The 13,777-nt window shown below is 33.1% G+C and overlaps 1 protein-coding gene across 1 annotated transcript in view; it reads right to left on the bottom strand.

The window, feature by feature from the left end:
• LOC123303001 (dynein axonemal heavy chain 5) overlaps nt 1–13,777 on the bottom strand; it is a 48,784-nt gene that overhangs the window by 4,553 nt on the left and 30,454 nt on the right. The window contains exons 25-35 of the mRNA XM_044886096.1: nt 13,456–13,733; nt 12,902–13,342; nt 11,938–12,225; nt 10,025–10,644; nt 8,288–9,029; nt 6,611–7,447; nt 5,729–6,129; nt 3,949–4,364; nt 2,490–2,933; nt 1,163–1,398; nt 170–577 (exon numbers count right to left, since the gene is read on the bottom strand). Of these exons, the coding sequence (XP_044742031.1) occupies nt 170–577; nt 1,163–1,398; nt 2,490–2,933; nt 3,949–4,364; nt 5,729–6,129; nt 6,611–7,447; nt 8,288–9,029; nt 10,025–10,644; nt 11,938–12,225; nt 12,902–13,342; nt 13,456–13,733 (5,111 nt within the window). The remainder of the gene's footprint in view (nt 1–169; nt 578–1,162; nt 1,399–2,489; nt 2,934–3,948; nt 4,365–5,728; nt 6,130–6,610; nt 7,448–8,287; nt 9,030–10,024; nt 10,645–11,937; nt 12,226–12,901; nt 13,343–13,455; nt 13,734–13,777) is intronic.

A 13,777-nucleotide genomic window follows, 5' to 3' on the forward strand; every position in this document is an offset into this window, starting at 1 on the left:
AGCCCTTCCAGGTCAAAATCGGCAAAATCTGAAATAAGGTTAAAATTTTCGAGGTTTTTCTTATTTTTCTCCATGATCCGGGTATCTAATGCAAGGTTCACCACCCTTTCATGTATAATTTGATTGAATCACTTATTTTACTGGTAAATTAATATATGATTGCACATACCTCTGTCGTTACCCACAAACGAAATGATTCATGAACAGTGCTAACATCAGCGTCCAATATTAAATTCATCGCTTCCGTACAAAATGGTAATGACAAATGTACATTTTGTAATAAAACCCAACCTCCGTTGACCAAACCATCATCAATAAAACGTCGAGCGTGTACTTCTTGACCTTGACCCATGGACACAGCCCGTAATGGTATATCTTTTGCTTTGGCTAATGATGTTATTTGTGGCGATGGATCGGAACCAATTGATAAAATACATATTAACGGTGTTTGGGCATCAGATTCGGACCATGTTGCTTCCAAATCCAGTATATTTGAATCACCATATTCAGTACCCAACGAATCAATTATATAATGGCGTGCTTGGGATAAAGTACGATCTGGACTCCATGATCGCACCTAAAATTATATAATCATATGCAATGAAACCCTGCTCACGTAAAGACTTAAAGAGTGAAGCAGAATAGTGTTCGATTTTAAAACGATTGTAAAAAAAATCCTACCAATTTTTCCAACTGATCTGTATTTTCCAAATGTTAATATTTTTGAAAGCACAGCTTTTGATAAAGAACAAATTTTTTTCGTAAACCTTATAATAAAAAAGGTTTCCATATGTAGCCAACTTAGCTAGATACCCTGTATATATTTTTGTATCCGGCTCTGTGATCGTGCGAGTTAAGGCGTCTTTAAAACGTTTGGCCACTGACTACAAGAACAAGAAAAAAAAAAGATCCCACCGAAACAAGAAAAAAAAGAGATCCTACTGAATAAATTCCGATTGAAACTTATTCAAAATTTTGAATAGGAAATTTTAGGATTGAACGGTTTCGGTACGAACAATGGAAACGATTAGGAAATTTTTAACGCTTTAAAATTTTTAATCGATCTCAATCGGAATAGATAGAAAATATAATTTGTTATTATTTCTGATTTTTCCAATTGATTGATTCATCGAAAATTTCCTTTTCATGACACTATCCTTACCAATAATAATCGACGAAAAACATCAAGTCTTGTATTATACGCGCAGGGTATATCGCATTCTTCAGGTTTCTCTTTTTCGTACCATGAGCGCCATTCTTTTTCATTTGTTTCAATTTTGTGTAAAATATCATTAAATATTTGCAATTTACTGATTTCAACCAAATTCAACCATGTAATATCCAATATCCATTTAAACGGTTTCGGTTGAACAGCATTTAAATCCAACGATGCACCACCTGTTTTAGTATGACAAAGTTTTCCTTAAAGTTCTTATTTCGAGATATTATCAATTTAAATAAAAAAAATATGAGTGAAGGGGCAAAAATTTACACCCGGCTGAAATTTGATAGGATTGTTCAAAAGACCATCATAAATGAAATCTAAAAAGTCCGAAGCATGGAAAAAATTTTCGGATTTTTAAATTAACCTAAAAAATACCACTCCATGCATTTTGATTTGCAAGTTATCTGACTTGTTTCCTATTAAATTTTGCGTACAACAGGGCAGGGTTCTAGGTCCAACTCTCTTTTTGATTTATATCGCGGACTTAATAGTCGACGGAAAAAGTACCATAGCTACTATATTATCCATAAATGTGGACCCAAATTTAGCTTCTCAAAGGCTACAAAATAGTATAAATAAAATACAAAACTGGTTACGAAAGTGCCATATTCGAGTAAATGAAAAAAAATCCGTTCAAGTAACATACACTTTAAAACAGAGAAACTTGCCTAGCTGTAAAAATGAACAATGTCAGTTTTCCACAGCCAAACGAAGTAAAATACCTGGGATTTCACTTAGACAGAAGGCTAGCTTGGCACAAACACATCTGGTCTAAAATAAAACAATTAAATTTAAAGTTCTCAAAACTTTACTGGCTGTTAGGCCATAAATCAAAGTTATCATTAGACAATAAAGTGCTAGTGTATAAAACAATTCTTAAACCAGTGTGGACTTATGGAATCCAACTATGGGAAACCGCTAGCAACAGTAACATTGAAATTCTTCAACGGTGTTAATCAAAAGTGCTACGGGCAACAAGTGGATCTCTCTGGTATGTGCGTAATGGTGATATTCACCGTAGCCTCGAAGTGCCCGCAGTGCGTGAAGAAACTACGCGGCTCAGTGAAAGTTACTTGACTCGCCTTGAAAGGCACCCAAACGTTGAAGTAATCAGCTTCTTAGACAATAGTGAAAGACTAAATAGACAAAGTGTACTAGATTTAAGATTTGTACATAAATTCGATTAGATTTATTCTAATATATTTGTTTTTTCGCCTGAAATTATTGTGGGTTTTATGAAGTTCTTTACCGAATAAATACTAACCTTTTATGAATACCATAAACTCATTATGCGTTATTTTACCTCGTTGACAATCAATTTTCATTGCCAACATTAATGTAAATAACGACTTATGACGTTCGTACAATCCTCGTAACGTATAGCTCCATACTTCACGTGTTAAATATTTCAGTATAATATTTATTCGATCTTCAGTAATTGTTGTTTTTTCACTTTTGGTTATCGAATTATCGAATAATTGTAAAAATTGTTTTAATGAATTTTGATACATGACATTAACGTTAGACATTTCAACAATTAAAAAGTACAATATTGATCCTCGGGCAGCCACAGCACGAAATTCTTCACGCGCAATCATAATTTTTTTCTCTGTTACGGCAGAAATTTTTAATTTTTCATTGACTTCTTGCGATGTTGTTTTTGTCACTTGTAAAACAGTTATTAAAGTTTCATCGTCAACCAAAGAACCTATAAGAAGTTACCAATAATTTAAACTATACAAAATGATTGAAAATGAATAAAAGTAAAAATAGAAGATAATGAAAGAATAGTACAGAACTACTAGACACTGGATAGCTGAGTAAGTAATACACTTGCACTGCTCCGTAATATCTGAAGTTATTAGTTCGATTTGCGATCAGATATACAGATTAATGTCAAAATAAATAAGAGCTAATCTCCGTTTTTCAAGCCGTATTTGAAAAAAATTGAACTAAAAATACAAAATACGGTTGCATAAGTTGATGGTTGAAAAATCAATTCAAAAATAGGCACCTGAAATCAATGCATTTCAATTTTTGCTGAGTATAGACATAGATCATACAGGTAATATCCCCCATAATCGCCACACTGAAGCAATTACGTTTCCAAATATAAATTTTGTTTTTGAAATTGCTCGATCGTTAAATTTTTCTAGCCCCCCCTCTTTTAGCTTACATAAGTAGAACCCCAAAACAAAATAATTTTTTTTTAAATTTAAGCCTCTTTATTTTTGATCTATTTCTTATACAACATTAAATGTCATAATTTACAAAAAAATTATCTTTTTCATTTTGAAAGTCTTTTGGACTCCCGAAAGGGAGAGGGAGGGGGTGCATAAAGGAGTTTATTAATAAAAAAATCTGAAATTTCGACTTTTTTAAAATCTTTTAAATGTTATCGGATTTACTTTATGATATAAACCCCCTTCATCCCAATAGCACGGGGGTTAAAACTAAATAGTCCCGCTTTAAACCATATAGACTATTTTTAGGATCATTTTCTGAAGCCAATACAAAAAACCGCAAGTCAATACACGTTCGTTTACTATAAAAATACTAGCAGCTTTGAATTGGTGTTTGGAGGCAAACAAAAATCAGCACACTTGCCCCGTCGTGTAGGTATAATATACAAAAATAATTCTCTCATTCGATAAGAGTGTGACTCGGATCTCCCATCGAGGTGTACTTTCCTTCAGATCTTACATTGATGTAAAAATATTAACCTTGAGTTGAGTTTAAACGTCCTAATAAATTCGATTCTAATTCTTTCATACTACGTTGATTTTTTATAACTGATTCAAATAAAGCGACACGTTCTGCTTCTAAATCAGTTTTTTCCATTAAGATCACTCGTCCTAATAATTGGTCCTCTAGACCAATCATTGTTACTGTAAAATCAATGATAGACGTCTTAGCGCTAATTTCTGGGGAATATGCAGGATTTGGTAATTTCGTAGTGATGTATAACATAAAACCAGGCATAACATCACATTCTTTGTCACCAACAATTACTTTTTCAATTGAACCAGATTTAATAAAATTTTTCTCCAATACATTATCGATGACTGGATCTAATTCAATATCAACATCTTCAATCAATAATGGTCGGCCTAATGATAAACTGTCTTCTAAATGGGTCCTATATTTAAAAAAAAAATATAATATACATAATGAAAAAATTAATTATATATAGGATGTGTTCCGATATACACTGCGAGCACTGCCCAGTGCTCTTACTGGAGAGAAAATCTTTCCGATGTAGACTACAAGTGCACTGCCGCAGTACTCTAAGGAAATTAATGACGTCATTGAACGTCATACAGAACCACCATTTTAGTACTGCAAGCACTGGAGAGGTAAGTGCTTTGGTCACGTGATCAAATTCAAATAGCGCCAGTTTCATAATATTTCACGTCAATCCCTATATATTATAAATGTGAAAGTAAGGATGTTTGTTTTTTTGTTTATTTGTTACGCATTCACGCAAAAATTAGCGAATGGTTTTGAATGAAACTGTACAGAAATATAGCTCATACATCAGAATAACTGAATAAGAGATATAATTTATAAAGATATAAAAAAAATAAATTTAATCTGACATTTAGTATTTTTAATTTTTACAGAAATCTTTAATTAATATAATATAGATCTACTCCATCTATAATCATCATTTTGAACCATAAATTAAAGGTTTCTACAAAAATTTAAAATAGTAAATGTCAAACAATTCATAACCACCTTTTCTCATATAATCAATGAATTATGATTATTTTACAATTTTAAAAATTGAAAACTATGCATATCTTTTAGCTGCGTAAAACAATCCTTTCAAGTGTTATGGAAGGGGAATAACTGAGATCAAGAGATGTGGAGGCTATAAAGCGGTAAAGCTGTGGTGTTTACGTTTAAACCCAGTGAAGTGGGCGGGTATCAAGCTAGTTATTAATAAAAATAAATTATTCATTATAATTATAAAATGTTAAGTAAAATTGTTTTATTAATAAAATTTTAGGCATCCATGTTAAATGAAAATATAACATTTTAACTAAATAAAAATTCATATATTTTTGTTATAAGTAAAAAAAAATTTAACTTTTTCAGCTAATCGTGAATATATTATAAATATTCATAAAATGTTTAATTATAACAATATTCAAACAATAATTTATTTCGGTGAACAGGAACTTTTTCATGAAAATTATTTTCGTTTGACAACGGTGTCCAAAAACGGAGTATCAGTATACTGAACTGCGTTCTGTTTTAACCAGTAATCAATAAAGCTGACTAAAAAGGTACGGCTTTGCAGTATTCTAAATAAATGTCACATCTTACAGTGATCTCAGTGTATATTGGAACATACCCGTAATATTGATAAATTATAAAATTATATTGGATGGACTCTTGAATCGATAATGAGAAAAACTTGGTAGGGAGTATTGGACTCAAAAGGGGATCATTTAGTTTTAATTTAAATTTGATCTCAAGTTTCAAGATATTACCCACCTAAAATATTTGTGATCCAGTGTTGTTATTTGTAAATTATTATTTAATTCCTTATTTTTAATCCACATCTTACCCTGACTTTGTGGATCAACTAATAATGGATATGATTTTGATTTGGTAACAATTAGCGCATTTTGTACAGATAATTCATCATTTGGTAATCCTTGTAATGTCCATTCTGATATTGTAGCACTCTCTACTAACATGTTAATTATATTTAAATTTAACGTATATGGTATTGCATGCTTGTTTAATAGCTTCATCCATGTTTGTATTAAACTTGAACGGTATTGTTGATTGTATGGACCACAATATGATAAAAAACCATCCGCCAATAAAACGTCACCCACTAAACGTGTTAATTGTTTTTTATATTCTTTGCTTTGTTCGGTCCATCGTACCTGTATGGAGTTCATTGGCATTACATTAAATAGACTTAGGGTATGTTCCGTAATATTCCCCAGTATACTGGCCAGTGCTAATGAAGCCATAAAACGACGCCATACTGGTGAATCGTTCCGAAATATACTGGCCAGTGCGTGTATATATATTCTTAAATATATATTCTAATTGAATTCGTCAATTACGAGTAAATCTTTTTCAGACGCCATTATTCCTTCTTAATGAACAATAAATAAATAAATTTCTGGCACAAACACTCGGTGAACACATGTACACTATAATGCCCGTTTTGCCAGTACAAAATGGCGTAGTATACCAGTACAATATGGCGTCGATTCCTGACGTCATGAGAACTGACCAGTATAGTGGTGAAACCGGCGTTCTTATTGGAACACCCATTATGAAAGGTATTACTTGAAAACGGCAAATTATTTGAAATATTTTTTACATTAAAATGACATGATTATTAGAAAATTTTACCTTTTCACCACCTAGCCCATTTATTAACGCTGTTGCCGCATTCATTTTTCTTAAACATATGTTTGCAGCATCCATAAGGCGTTGTTTTTCTGACACAGCTGAATCATATTGCTGTTTCACTTCCAATAAAGCATCTTCTCGATCTTGTAATTCTCGTTCAGCTGCAGCCAAATCAGCCATGGCAACTTTTAAACGCGCTTCTTGTAACACCAAATTCGATTTTAACGGCAATACTTCTTTATTCACACTATGAAAGAAAGCCATAGCTTTCGTCCATGATAATAAACCAGCTACATCACCACAAACACGTTTTGCTGTTTCCATATTATAATCTTCCATATCGAAGTATGGTTGCAATAAATCAATCATTTCATTGTTGATGACATCTTTTGGATAATTTTGTAATTGCAATAAAAAGGTTGTTGACGCCATCATTTTTAACGATTCTGGCCATGATGGTTTGGGACATGGGGCAGCAACGTCTGCGATGGTTGAATGTAATTTTCGTTGAAATAATATCAATACACAATCCATAATACGCATGATTAAATGGGGCGGACGACCTAATTTACGAACTGTAGCTATGTGAGCAGGTTTTATTGTGTTTAAGGCAGCTTCGGCTTCTTCTAATGCTGGTTTTGCAGCTTCTAGTTTCTGTTCAGCTAATGCTTTCTCTTTTGCAATCGTTGCAACAAGTATTTCCGCTTTTTCTTTAACAATTTGTACTTGATTCTTAACAATTTCAGCTTCTTCGGCACGTTCTGTTACTTCACTAAGTACAAGTGCAGCTTTTTCTGATGCTTGTCCTAACTCTTGTTCTGTTACTGCTAATTCTTTCTACAAATGGACAAAATTAATCGTGATGCGATATTCCAAAATGGTGTCCCGCCCCCCCCCCCAATGTATAACGACAAACTGTATTTAACTGACGTTTTAGTGCAAAGACAGCTTATTTATATTAGCGTCTTGGTATCAACACAAATCGCGGTCTTAATTGTTAAAAAATCAAACAACCGGAAAAGTTGTGAAATATTTATAAAATTTAATAATTGGAAAATTTGTTACGTTTTGGCGCTTTGTTATAACGGTGGGGAGTCATCACTCGTAATCTCCTTAGATCCACGCTGAATATAATAGCAACTAAGCCCGTTCCAAAGAAAAATGCGAATGCGAAATTGAGTCATTTTATTTGGTCATTTTTAAACGCGAAATTTGAATTGAATATGAAAAATTAGGTTTTCTTTAACGCAACATTAATTATTAGGTTATGGTATTACTATAGCGGATATGGATGAGTTGCGCATGTTAAAAAGTAGTAAACTTGATGAAACTTGCAGGTTCTTGAGTGATTTCTGCGTTTGATCGTTAAAACTATGAAGGTGATAGAGAAATCGTTCTCTCACTCTTTCATCATTCGATGCAAGAGTGAGAGAATATGCAAGCAATGATCTTTGAGGTCTATCGAAAATTTTACTCTCATTGCGAAAAAGGACCTTCTCAGTTGCGTCAAATTGTCGTTACACGCCGTATCATGAGTTAATAACCAAGAATGGGTAAGAAAGCTTTTTGCACACAAAGCCAGAGCTTTTTGGTTCATGGTTGTTTTTTCCGATTAATGGTGTATATGAGAAGATATCATTTTAATAGTTCTACATTACCTTTATTAGTTAGTATTACCTTTAATAGTTCAACAGAAAGTGATGCTTCAGCTAATTTCTCCAATCCAGTATCCATTCTCAAAGCACCTTGACCCAATTCAGTTTGTTTTTGCTGATAGATTTTTTTATAACCACCAATAAAGTTTAAATAAGATTTCGGTGTCACATGAGTTGCACGTCGAAATCTTTGAAAATATTCTCCAGATGTTTGAGACACAATATCTTGTATTGATCCCAATGCGTTCACTAGTTCCTCTTTCACTTCAGCAGTACAATCAATCTTAAATTCTGCAAGAAAATGTCTAGCAACCGAAACTAATGCATCTTGTGGCCATGGTTGGAACCAATCCAGCGTACAGCCTGAGACTAATGCTGGAAAACGTAGAGCGCGATTTCGGAACTTTTCACCAACAGGTGAGAAACAAAAACATACATGTAAATTTTGACAGGTACGAGTCATAAAATATTCCATAACTACTTCAGTGTTGGGTGTACGTTTTGGATTCTCACGTTTCATGATGGGAGTTAATTCAGCTATAATTTCTTGTTGTTCATCACGAGTATATAAATTCGAGATGACACCGGATGATAAAATGTTATTCAAATATTCTAAGAAACCTTCCTCTTTTATGTCCAAATCAGTGAATACAAAAGTTGTTCCTTTTCCAGAGGCACCACATGTACGATACAAAGCTTTTAAATCTTCCAGAAAGTTTGCAATGTTATATGAACGGGTTAATGTTATTTGAAATGATTTGTATCTATAGAAAAAAATTAAAATCATCAGATTTCAATTAGCTTCTGTTTCTACATACATGTTACGTATGATAATATCATAATATATCAGTGGCGGTGTCGGGCCTACCCTACATAATTCAGGTAAAAATGTATAATCTTGTTCTGATATCTAATAATATTTATCTACAAGTACTAAAAATCTTAACGAGTATCATCTATAATTCTATACGGCATACAGATTATGCAAGCTTGTTCATTCAATTTTAAGTAACTTCGCTTTTCCCTGCACTAGCGCTGCTGAGAATACCTCGGGAAAGACAAAAATTAATCGTGCCTAAATGTTTATATGTGAGCCATAGCAATAGCCATACGTGTTTGTAACTTAAGTGTATGTGCGTTCGTATAAATACAATAAAATGCCACTAAAAAGGTCACTGTCTAACAACACGACAAATTACGACATTTGTCGAAGTAACTTCGTTTCTTATTCACTTAAGTACCTATACCTACAAGTTTGATTGATCAGTTGATCTTCATAATTCATTTAACGATCAGTGATCTACACCAGGCATGGGCAAACGGGACTCACAGAAGTCCCTCATACTTCTTTAACTATAATACGAGTAAGACAGTGACAACCTAAACAGTGACAGCCAAACATACGAGTAAGACAGAGAGACAACATTTTTTTCTACCTATCTCATTACTATTAGAGAAACGGAGATAGGTAGAAGAGTCGTATACTCGTCTCGCTTCCTCTTCAATGCGGACTTGGATAAAGAGACACACAATAAAGTTTATGACGCACGATAAAGTTATAACAATGGTGACTTCGACTTAAAATAACTCACCCATGCCTGATCTAGACTGATCTGAGTCGAGTCGCCAAAATTGATTGTTTTGGTTTGTTTCTGGTTTTATTATCAGGTGTTTAAGATTTTAACGTTGATAATGTAGAGAAATTGATAATATTCACTATGAAACTTGTTCAGATGGCCAGTTTTCATGAAGTACTTACCCAGCTATAAACGACGAAAGTTTTGTTAATGACTGTTTACCAGACCCTCCAACTCCAACTAACATCATATTACCACGAGGGTGTCGGATGACTCGTGATACTTTAACAATATGTAGCATAGCATCTGGGAAAAATACTAAATCCATTCCCGCACCTCGTACCATTTCATTAAACTGTGCTAAGAACATATCCAAGCGATCACGTAATATTTGTAAGTCTTCCACAGGTTCATAAACTTTAGGTAACTCAGCATCCGCGTCCTCGCCTTCTTCTCCAGTTGGTTCAGGTGCATCTCGCATGAAATCTACAAATACTGGATCTTTTTCAGTTATATAATTTTTATAATTGACACCTAGTTCGTTTTCAACTAATGTCAAAAGATTCTTTATAAACCAGTCACGATCTGTTAGGGTCGTAAACCGATCGGAAAATACTCGCATACATTCATGTTTCCACAAAATTAACAAGCAAGCTTCAGATTCGATAACTGTGCAAAGTGTGCCGACTAAGCCTTGCCATACTCGTGATAAATCACGCAGCGAAAATACATAATGAAATTTTGCTGGAGTCGGTAATAAAACTGCACGTGTTTGTTGCCATATTATTCGTGTTAGGGTAACCTAGTTGGGATAAATTATAAATGAGAAATGTTTTAAACCTCGGATCGAATTTGGATAATTCTTGTTTCGTTGCATTTCTAAGATGATAAATAAAACTAACTTTTAAAACTAACGTTTGTGCCTAAATAAATAAAATATTTGACAAATATTTTTAAAACTATTGGAACTTCTGTAGTTTTGTCAAATTTAAGGTAAATTGGAAAAGTATGAAGTAATATAAATATATTAGAAATTTGCACAGAAATTCGCACAACTATCAGTCAGTTTGTTTTGGCATTAGACGTTAAGTATCTTTCAAGACATAAAAATTTTACACAAGCATGACTCGACCAAAACGAACAAACATGAAAATTCTGCACGAACGTGACTTAAATAGAGCGAATATAAAAGTTTTAAAACTTACTTCTTATCGTGATACCAACAAAATAACCTGAAGAGTCCTATAAACAATAAAATCATGAACAAAATCAATTCTCACTACTCTAGTTACTGAGGTCAAATCCATCGTGGTGGCGATTCAGCAATATGATAATTTTTGCTTTTTCGACACTTGCGGTGGCTCGGAAAATTTTTAAAAAACGCGGCAGCCAGGTAAAATCTTCTAAGCCCTTCATTGCCGAGCAGGTGGCAATCCTACTAATTTCCGAAACGACTGGATTAATTTTGACGAGACTTTCACAGGCAGATAGCTGATGTTATAAGGCGTAACTTGAGAAATTGACATGAAATTGTGATTAGCGTATTATAAGATTTAGATTAATTACTTTCGGCATTCGCTTAGCTATTATGTGACATGGTAATCGAAAAAGGAAACTCTAAACTCCCGGGGTAAATTGCAAATTCCCAGGATACAGCTATTATATAATAAATCCCTCGTATTCGGATGTTAGTGAGAAGTGATAGTTTTTTTATGGAAAAGTTCTTAAAAGGTAAGAAGAAAGTATAAAACTTTTAGAAATCTCACACGAATTTGAACCTCATTTTTAAAGCCACTTTGAAGTTAGAGAATTAGAAAGAGGGAAAAATTTTACGTTTAGATAAGTCCAGAGTTAGTGAGACATATACGGGTTAATTTGGAATTTGAAAACCAAAGTTGACTTAAAATAATTCGACCATGCCTGCCATGAAGACCAGGTGAATTCCTTGAAATAGCCTTATTTTGAACATGTTAATTTTTGTAACAAGAGATAAGAATTTCCATTTTTTCTTCACCCTTTGTGATTTAAAAATAAGGTCTTAAAAATGCAACAAAACATTAAATAATCAAAATACGTCACCATAACCAGAACTAACCATCTTTTTTACCAATTGCCGTACAGTAAGTGTAAAACCACGTTTGGCATTATAATAACCCTCGCCTACCACACTAAATATTTTATCGATTGATTCGTTACTAGGTAATGGACAATTGAATATTGCAAATTGTCTTTTTAAACGTTGTGGAATATCGTTACGTCCTCCACCAGGCTGCCCCATCGCTGCCATAAATTGAATATCAACAACACTGGTAAAATCACCTGGTTTTTCCAAACTATAAAACCCTTTCATGTCCATTGTTTGTCTCACAATTTCATTTGTAATCTGTTAAATAATTTAAAAATTATAATACAAATTACCAAATATTATTAATGATATACATAAATTCAGAATTCTTTTTAAAATTAAATTTTTATTTGATCGTCTCACTGTGCAAGTACAACATATCTGAGAGGACACGAGTTCCATATCGATCGATTGCATTGTTCCCAATTTAAGGAAATTTTTTTAACATCACGTCAATCGATTTGCCATAGCCTTGCGAGTGCTACTGAAGCTATGGGAGTAATGAAAATTCAATATGGCGACCACCAGACGCCATATTGTGAAAATTTATGTGTGTTCCTATCAAGCAAAGTAGAGACCAAACGCGTGGCCGATTTTGCTGAGTCTGACATCAATCGATTTGTTTTAGTCTTACCAGTGCTACTGAAGATATGGCGGTAATGAAAATACAATATGGTGACCACCAGGCGCCTTATTGTGAAAAAGAAGAAATTAATTTCGGAGAACTATGTCCACTAGGGTATCATTGAATAGCTATTTAATAGACAAATCGATTAACTTGATAATATTTAAAATTAAGGAAAAATTAATTTAATGGAGAGCGTTCTTAGATACGTTTCCAATGCGAATTTAGGGTTCCGTACTCGAATATTTTTTCGGGTTTTTTTTTTTTTAATTTTATAAATTTCATTTGTGTATATTTATTGTAACTTACTTGATCACCCCATTCATTAATTTCCGGTAAATTAACATCATCAATGAAAATTAACATTTTTTTACCACCCGGAGGTCCAAATATACTACCCATCCGTTTTTCCACATAACTTTCAATTGTTTTTTGAAATTGATACGGACTTGTTGCAGATGAAAAATTAAAGGCACGATTTAAATATAAATCAGGATTTGCCTTTTTTATAAATGATTTCATCATAACAGTTTTAGCCGAACCTTGTTCACCGACTAACAATACAGGCTTTGAAACATGTTCTGACGATACAATATTTATCAAATAATCAATACGAACATTATCCATAATTGGCACCAATATTGTGGAAAATTCTGGAGTACTACTTTCTGGATACGCATAAACTGGTACTAATGCGGACCATGGTTCCCACATACCATTATAATTTACAACATAATCAAAAATAGTTTTCTGAAAATAATATAATTCATTTTTCGAGCTCTAAAAACGTAAGTTTTTAGAGCTCGATAATCTGCGATAATTTCGCCGCCGCGCACCTTAAAATAGTAATAAAGTATACGTACAATTCTAGAATCATTTTCAATTTTATCCGGTGGTATATCTAAATATTGAAAATTTCCACGCAAATGCTGATCAAATTTTAAACGATCATTGGTTTCTAATAATGCACCCATACTCCATGTTAATGCAAACATGTAAATCTTCTCTAAATGATCCGATGTTAAAATACGTAAAGCTTCTTCATCTTCACCGTCGCCAGCTTCATCATCAAAATCACGTGGTGAACGTGCAGAACTCGGTTCTTCTTCCGTTGGTTTTATTAATTGTTGTGCAATAACACCTAAAATAAATTTCATTTTTAACTAGCTAAAACCAACAAAATTG

The sequence above is a fragment of the Chrysoperla carnea genome, chromosome X (assembly GCF_905475395.1).
Source record: "Chrysoperla carnea chromosome X, inChrCarn1.1, whole genome shotgun sequence".
In the NCBI taxonomy this organism is placed as follows: Eukaryota; Metazoa; Arthropoda; class Insecta; order Neuroptera; family Chrysopidae; genus Chrysoperla; species Chrysoperla carnea.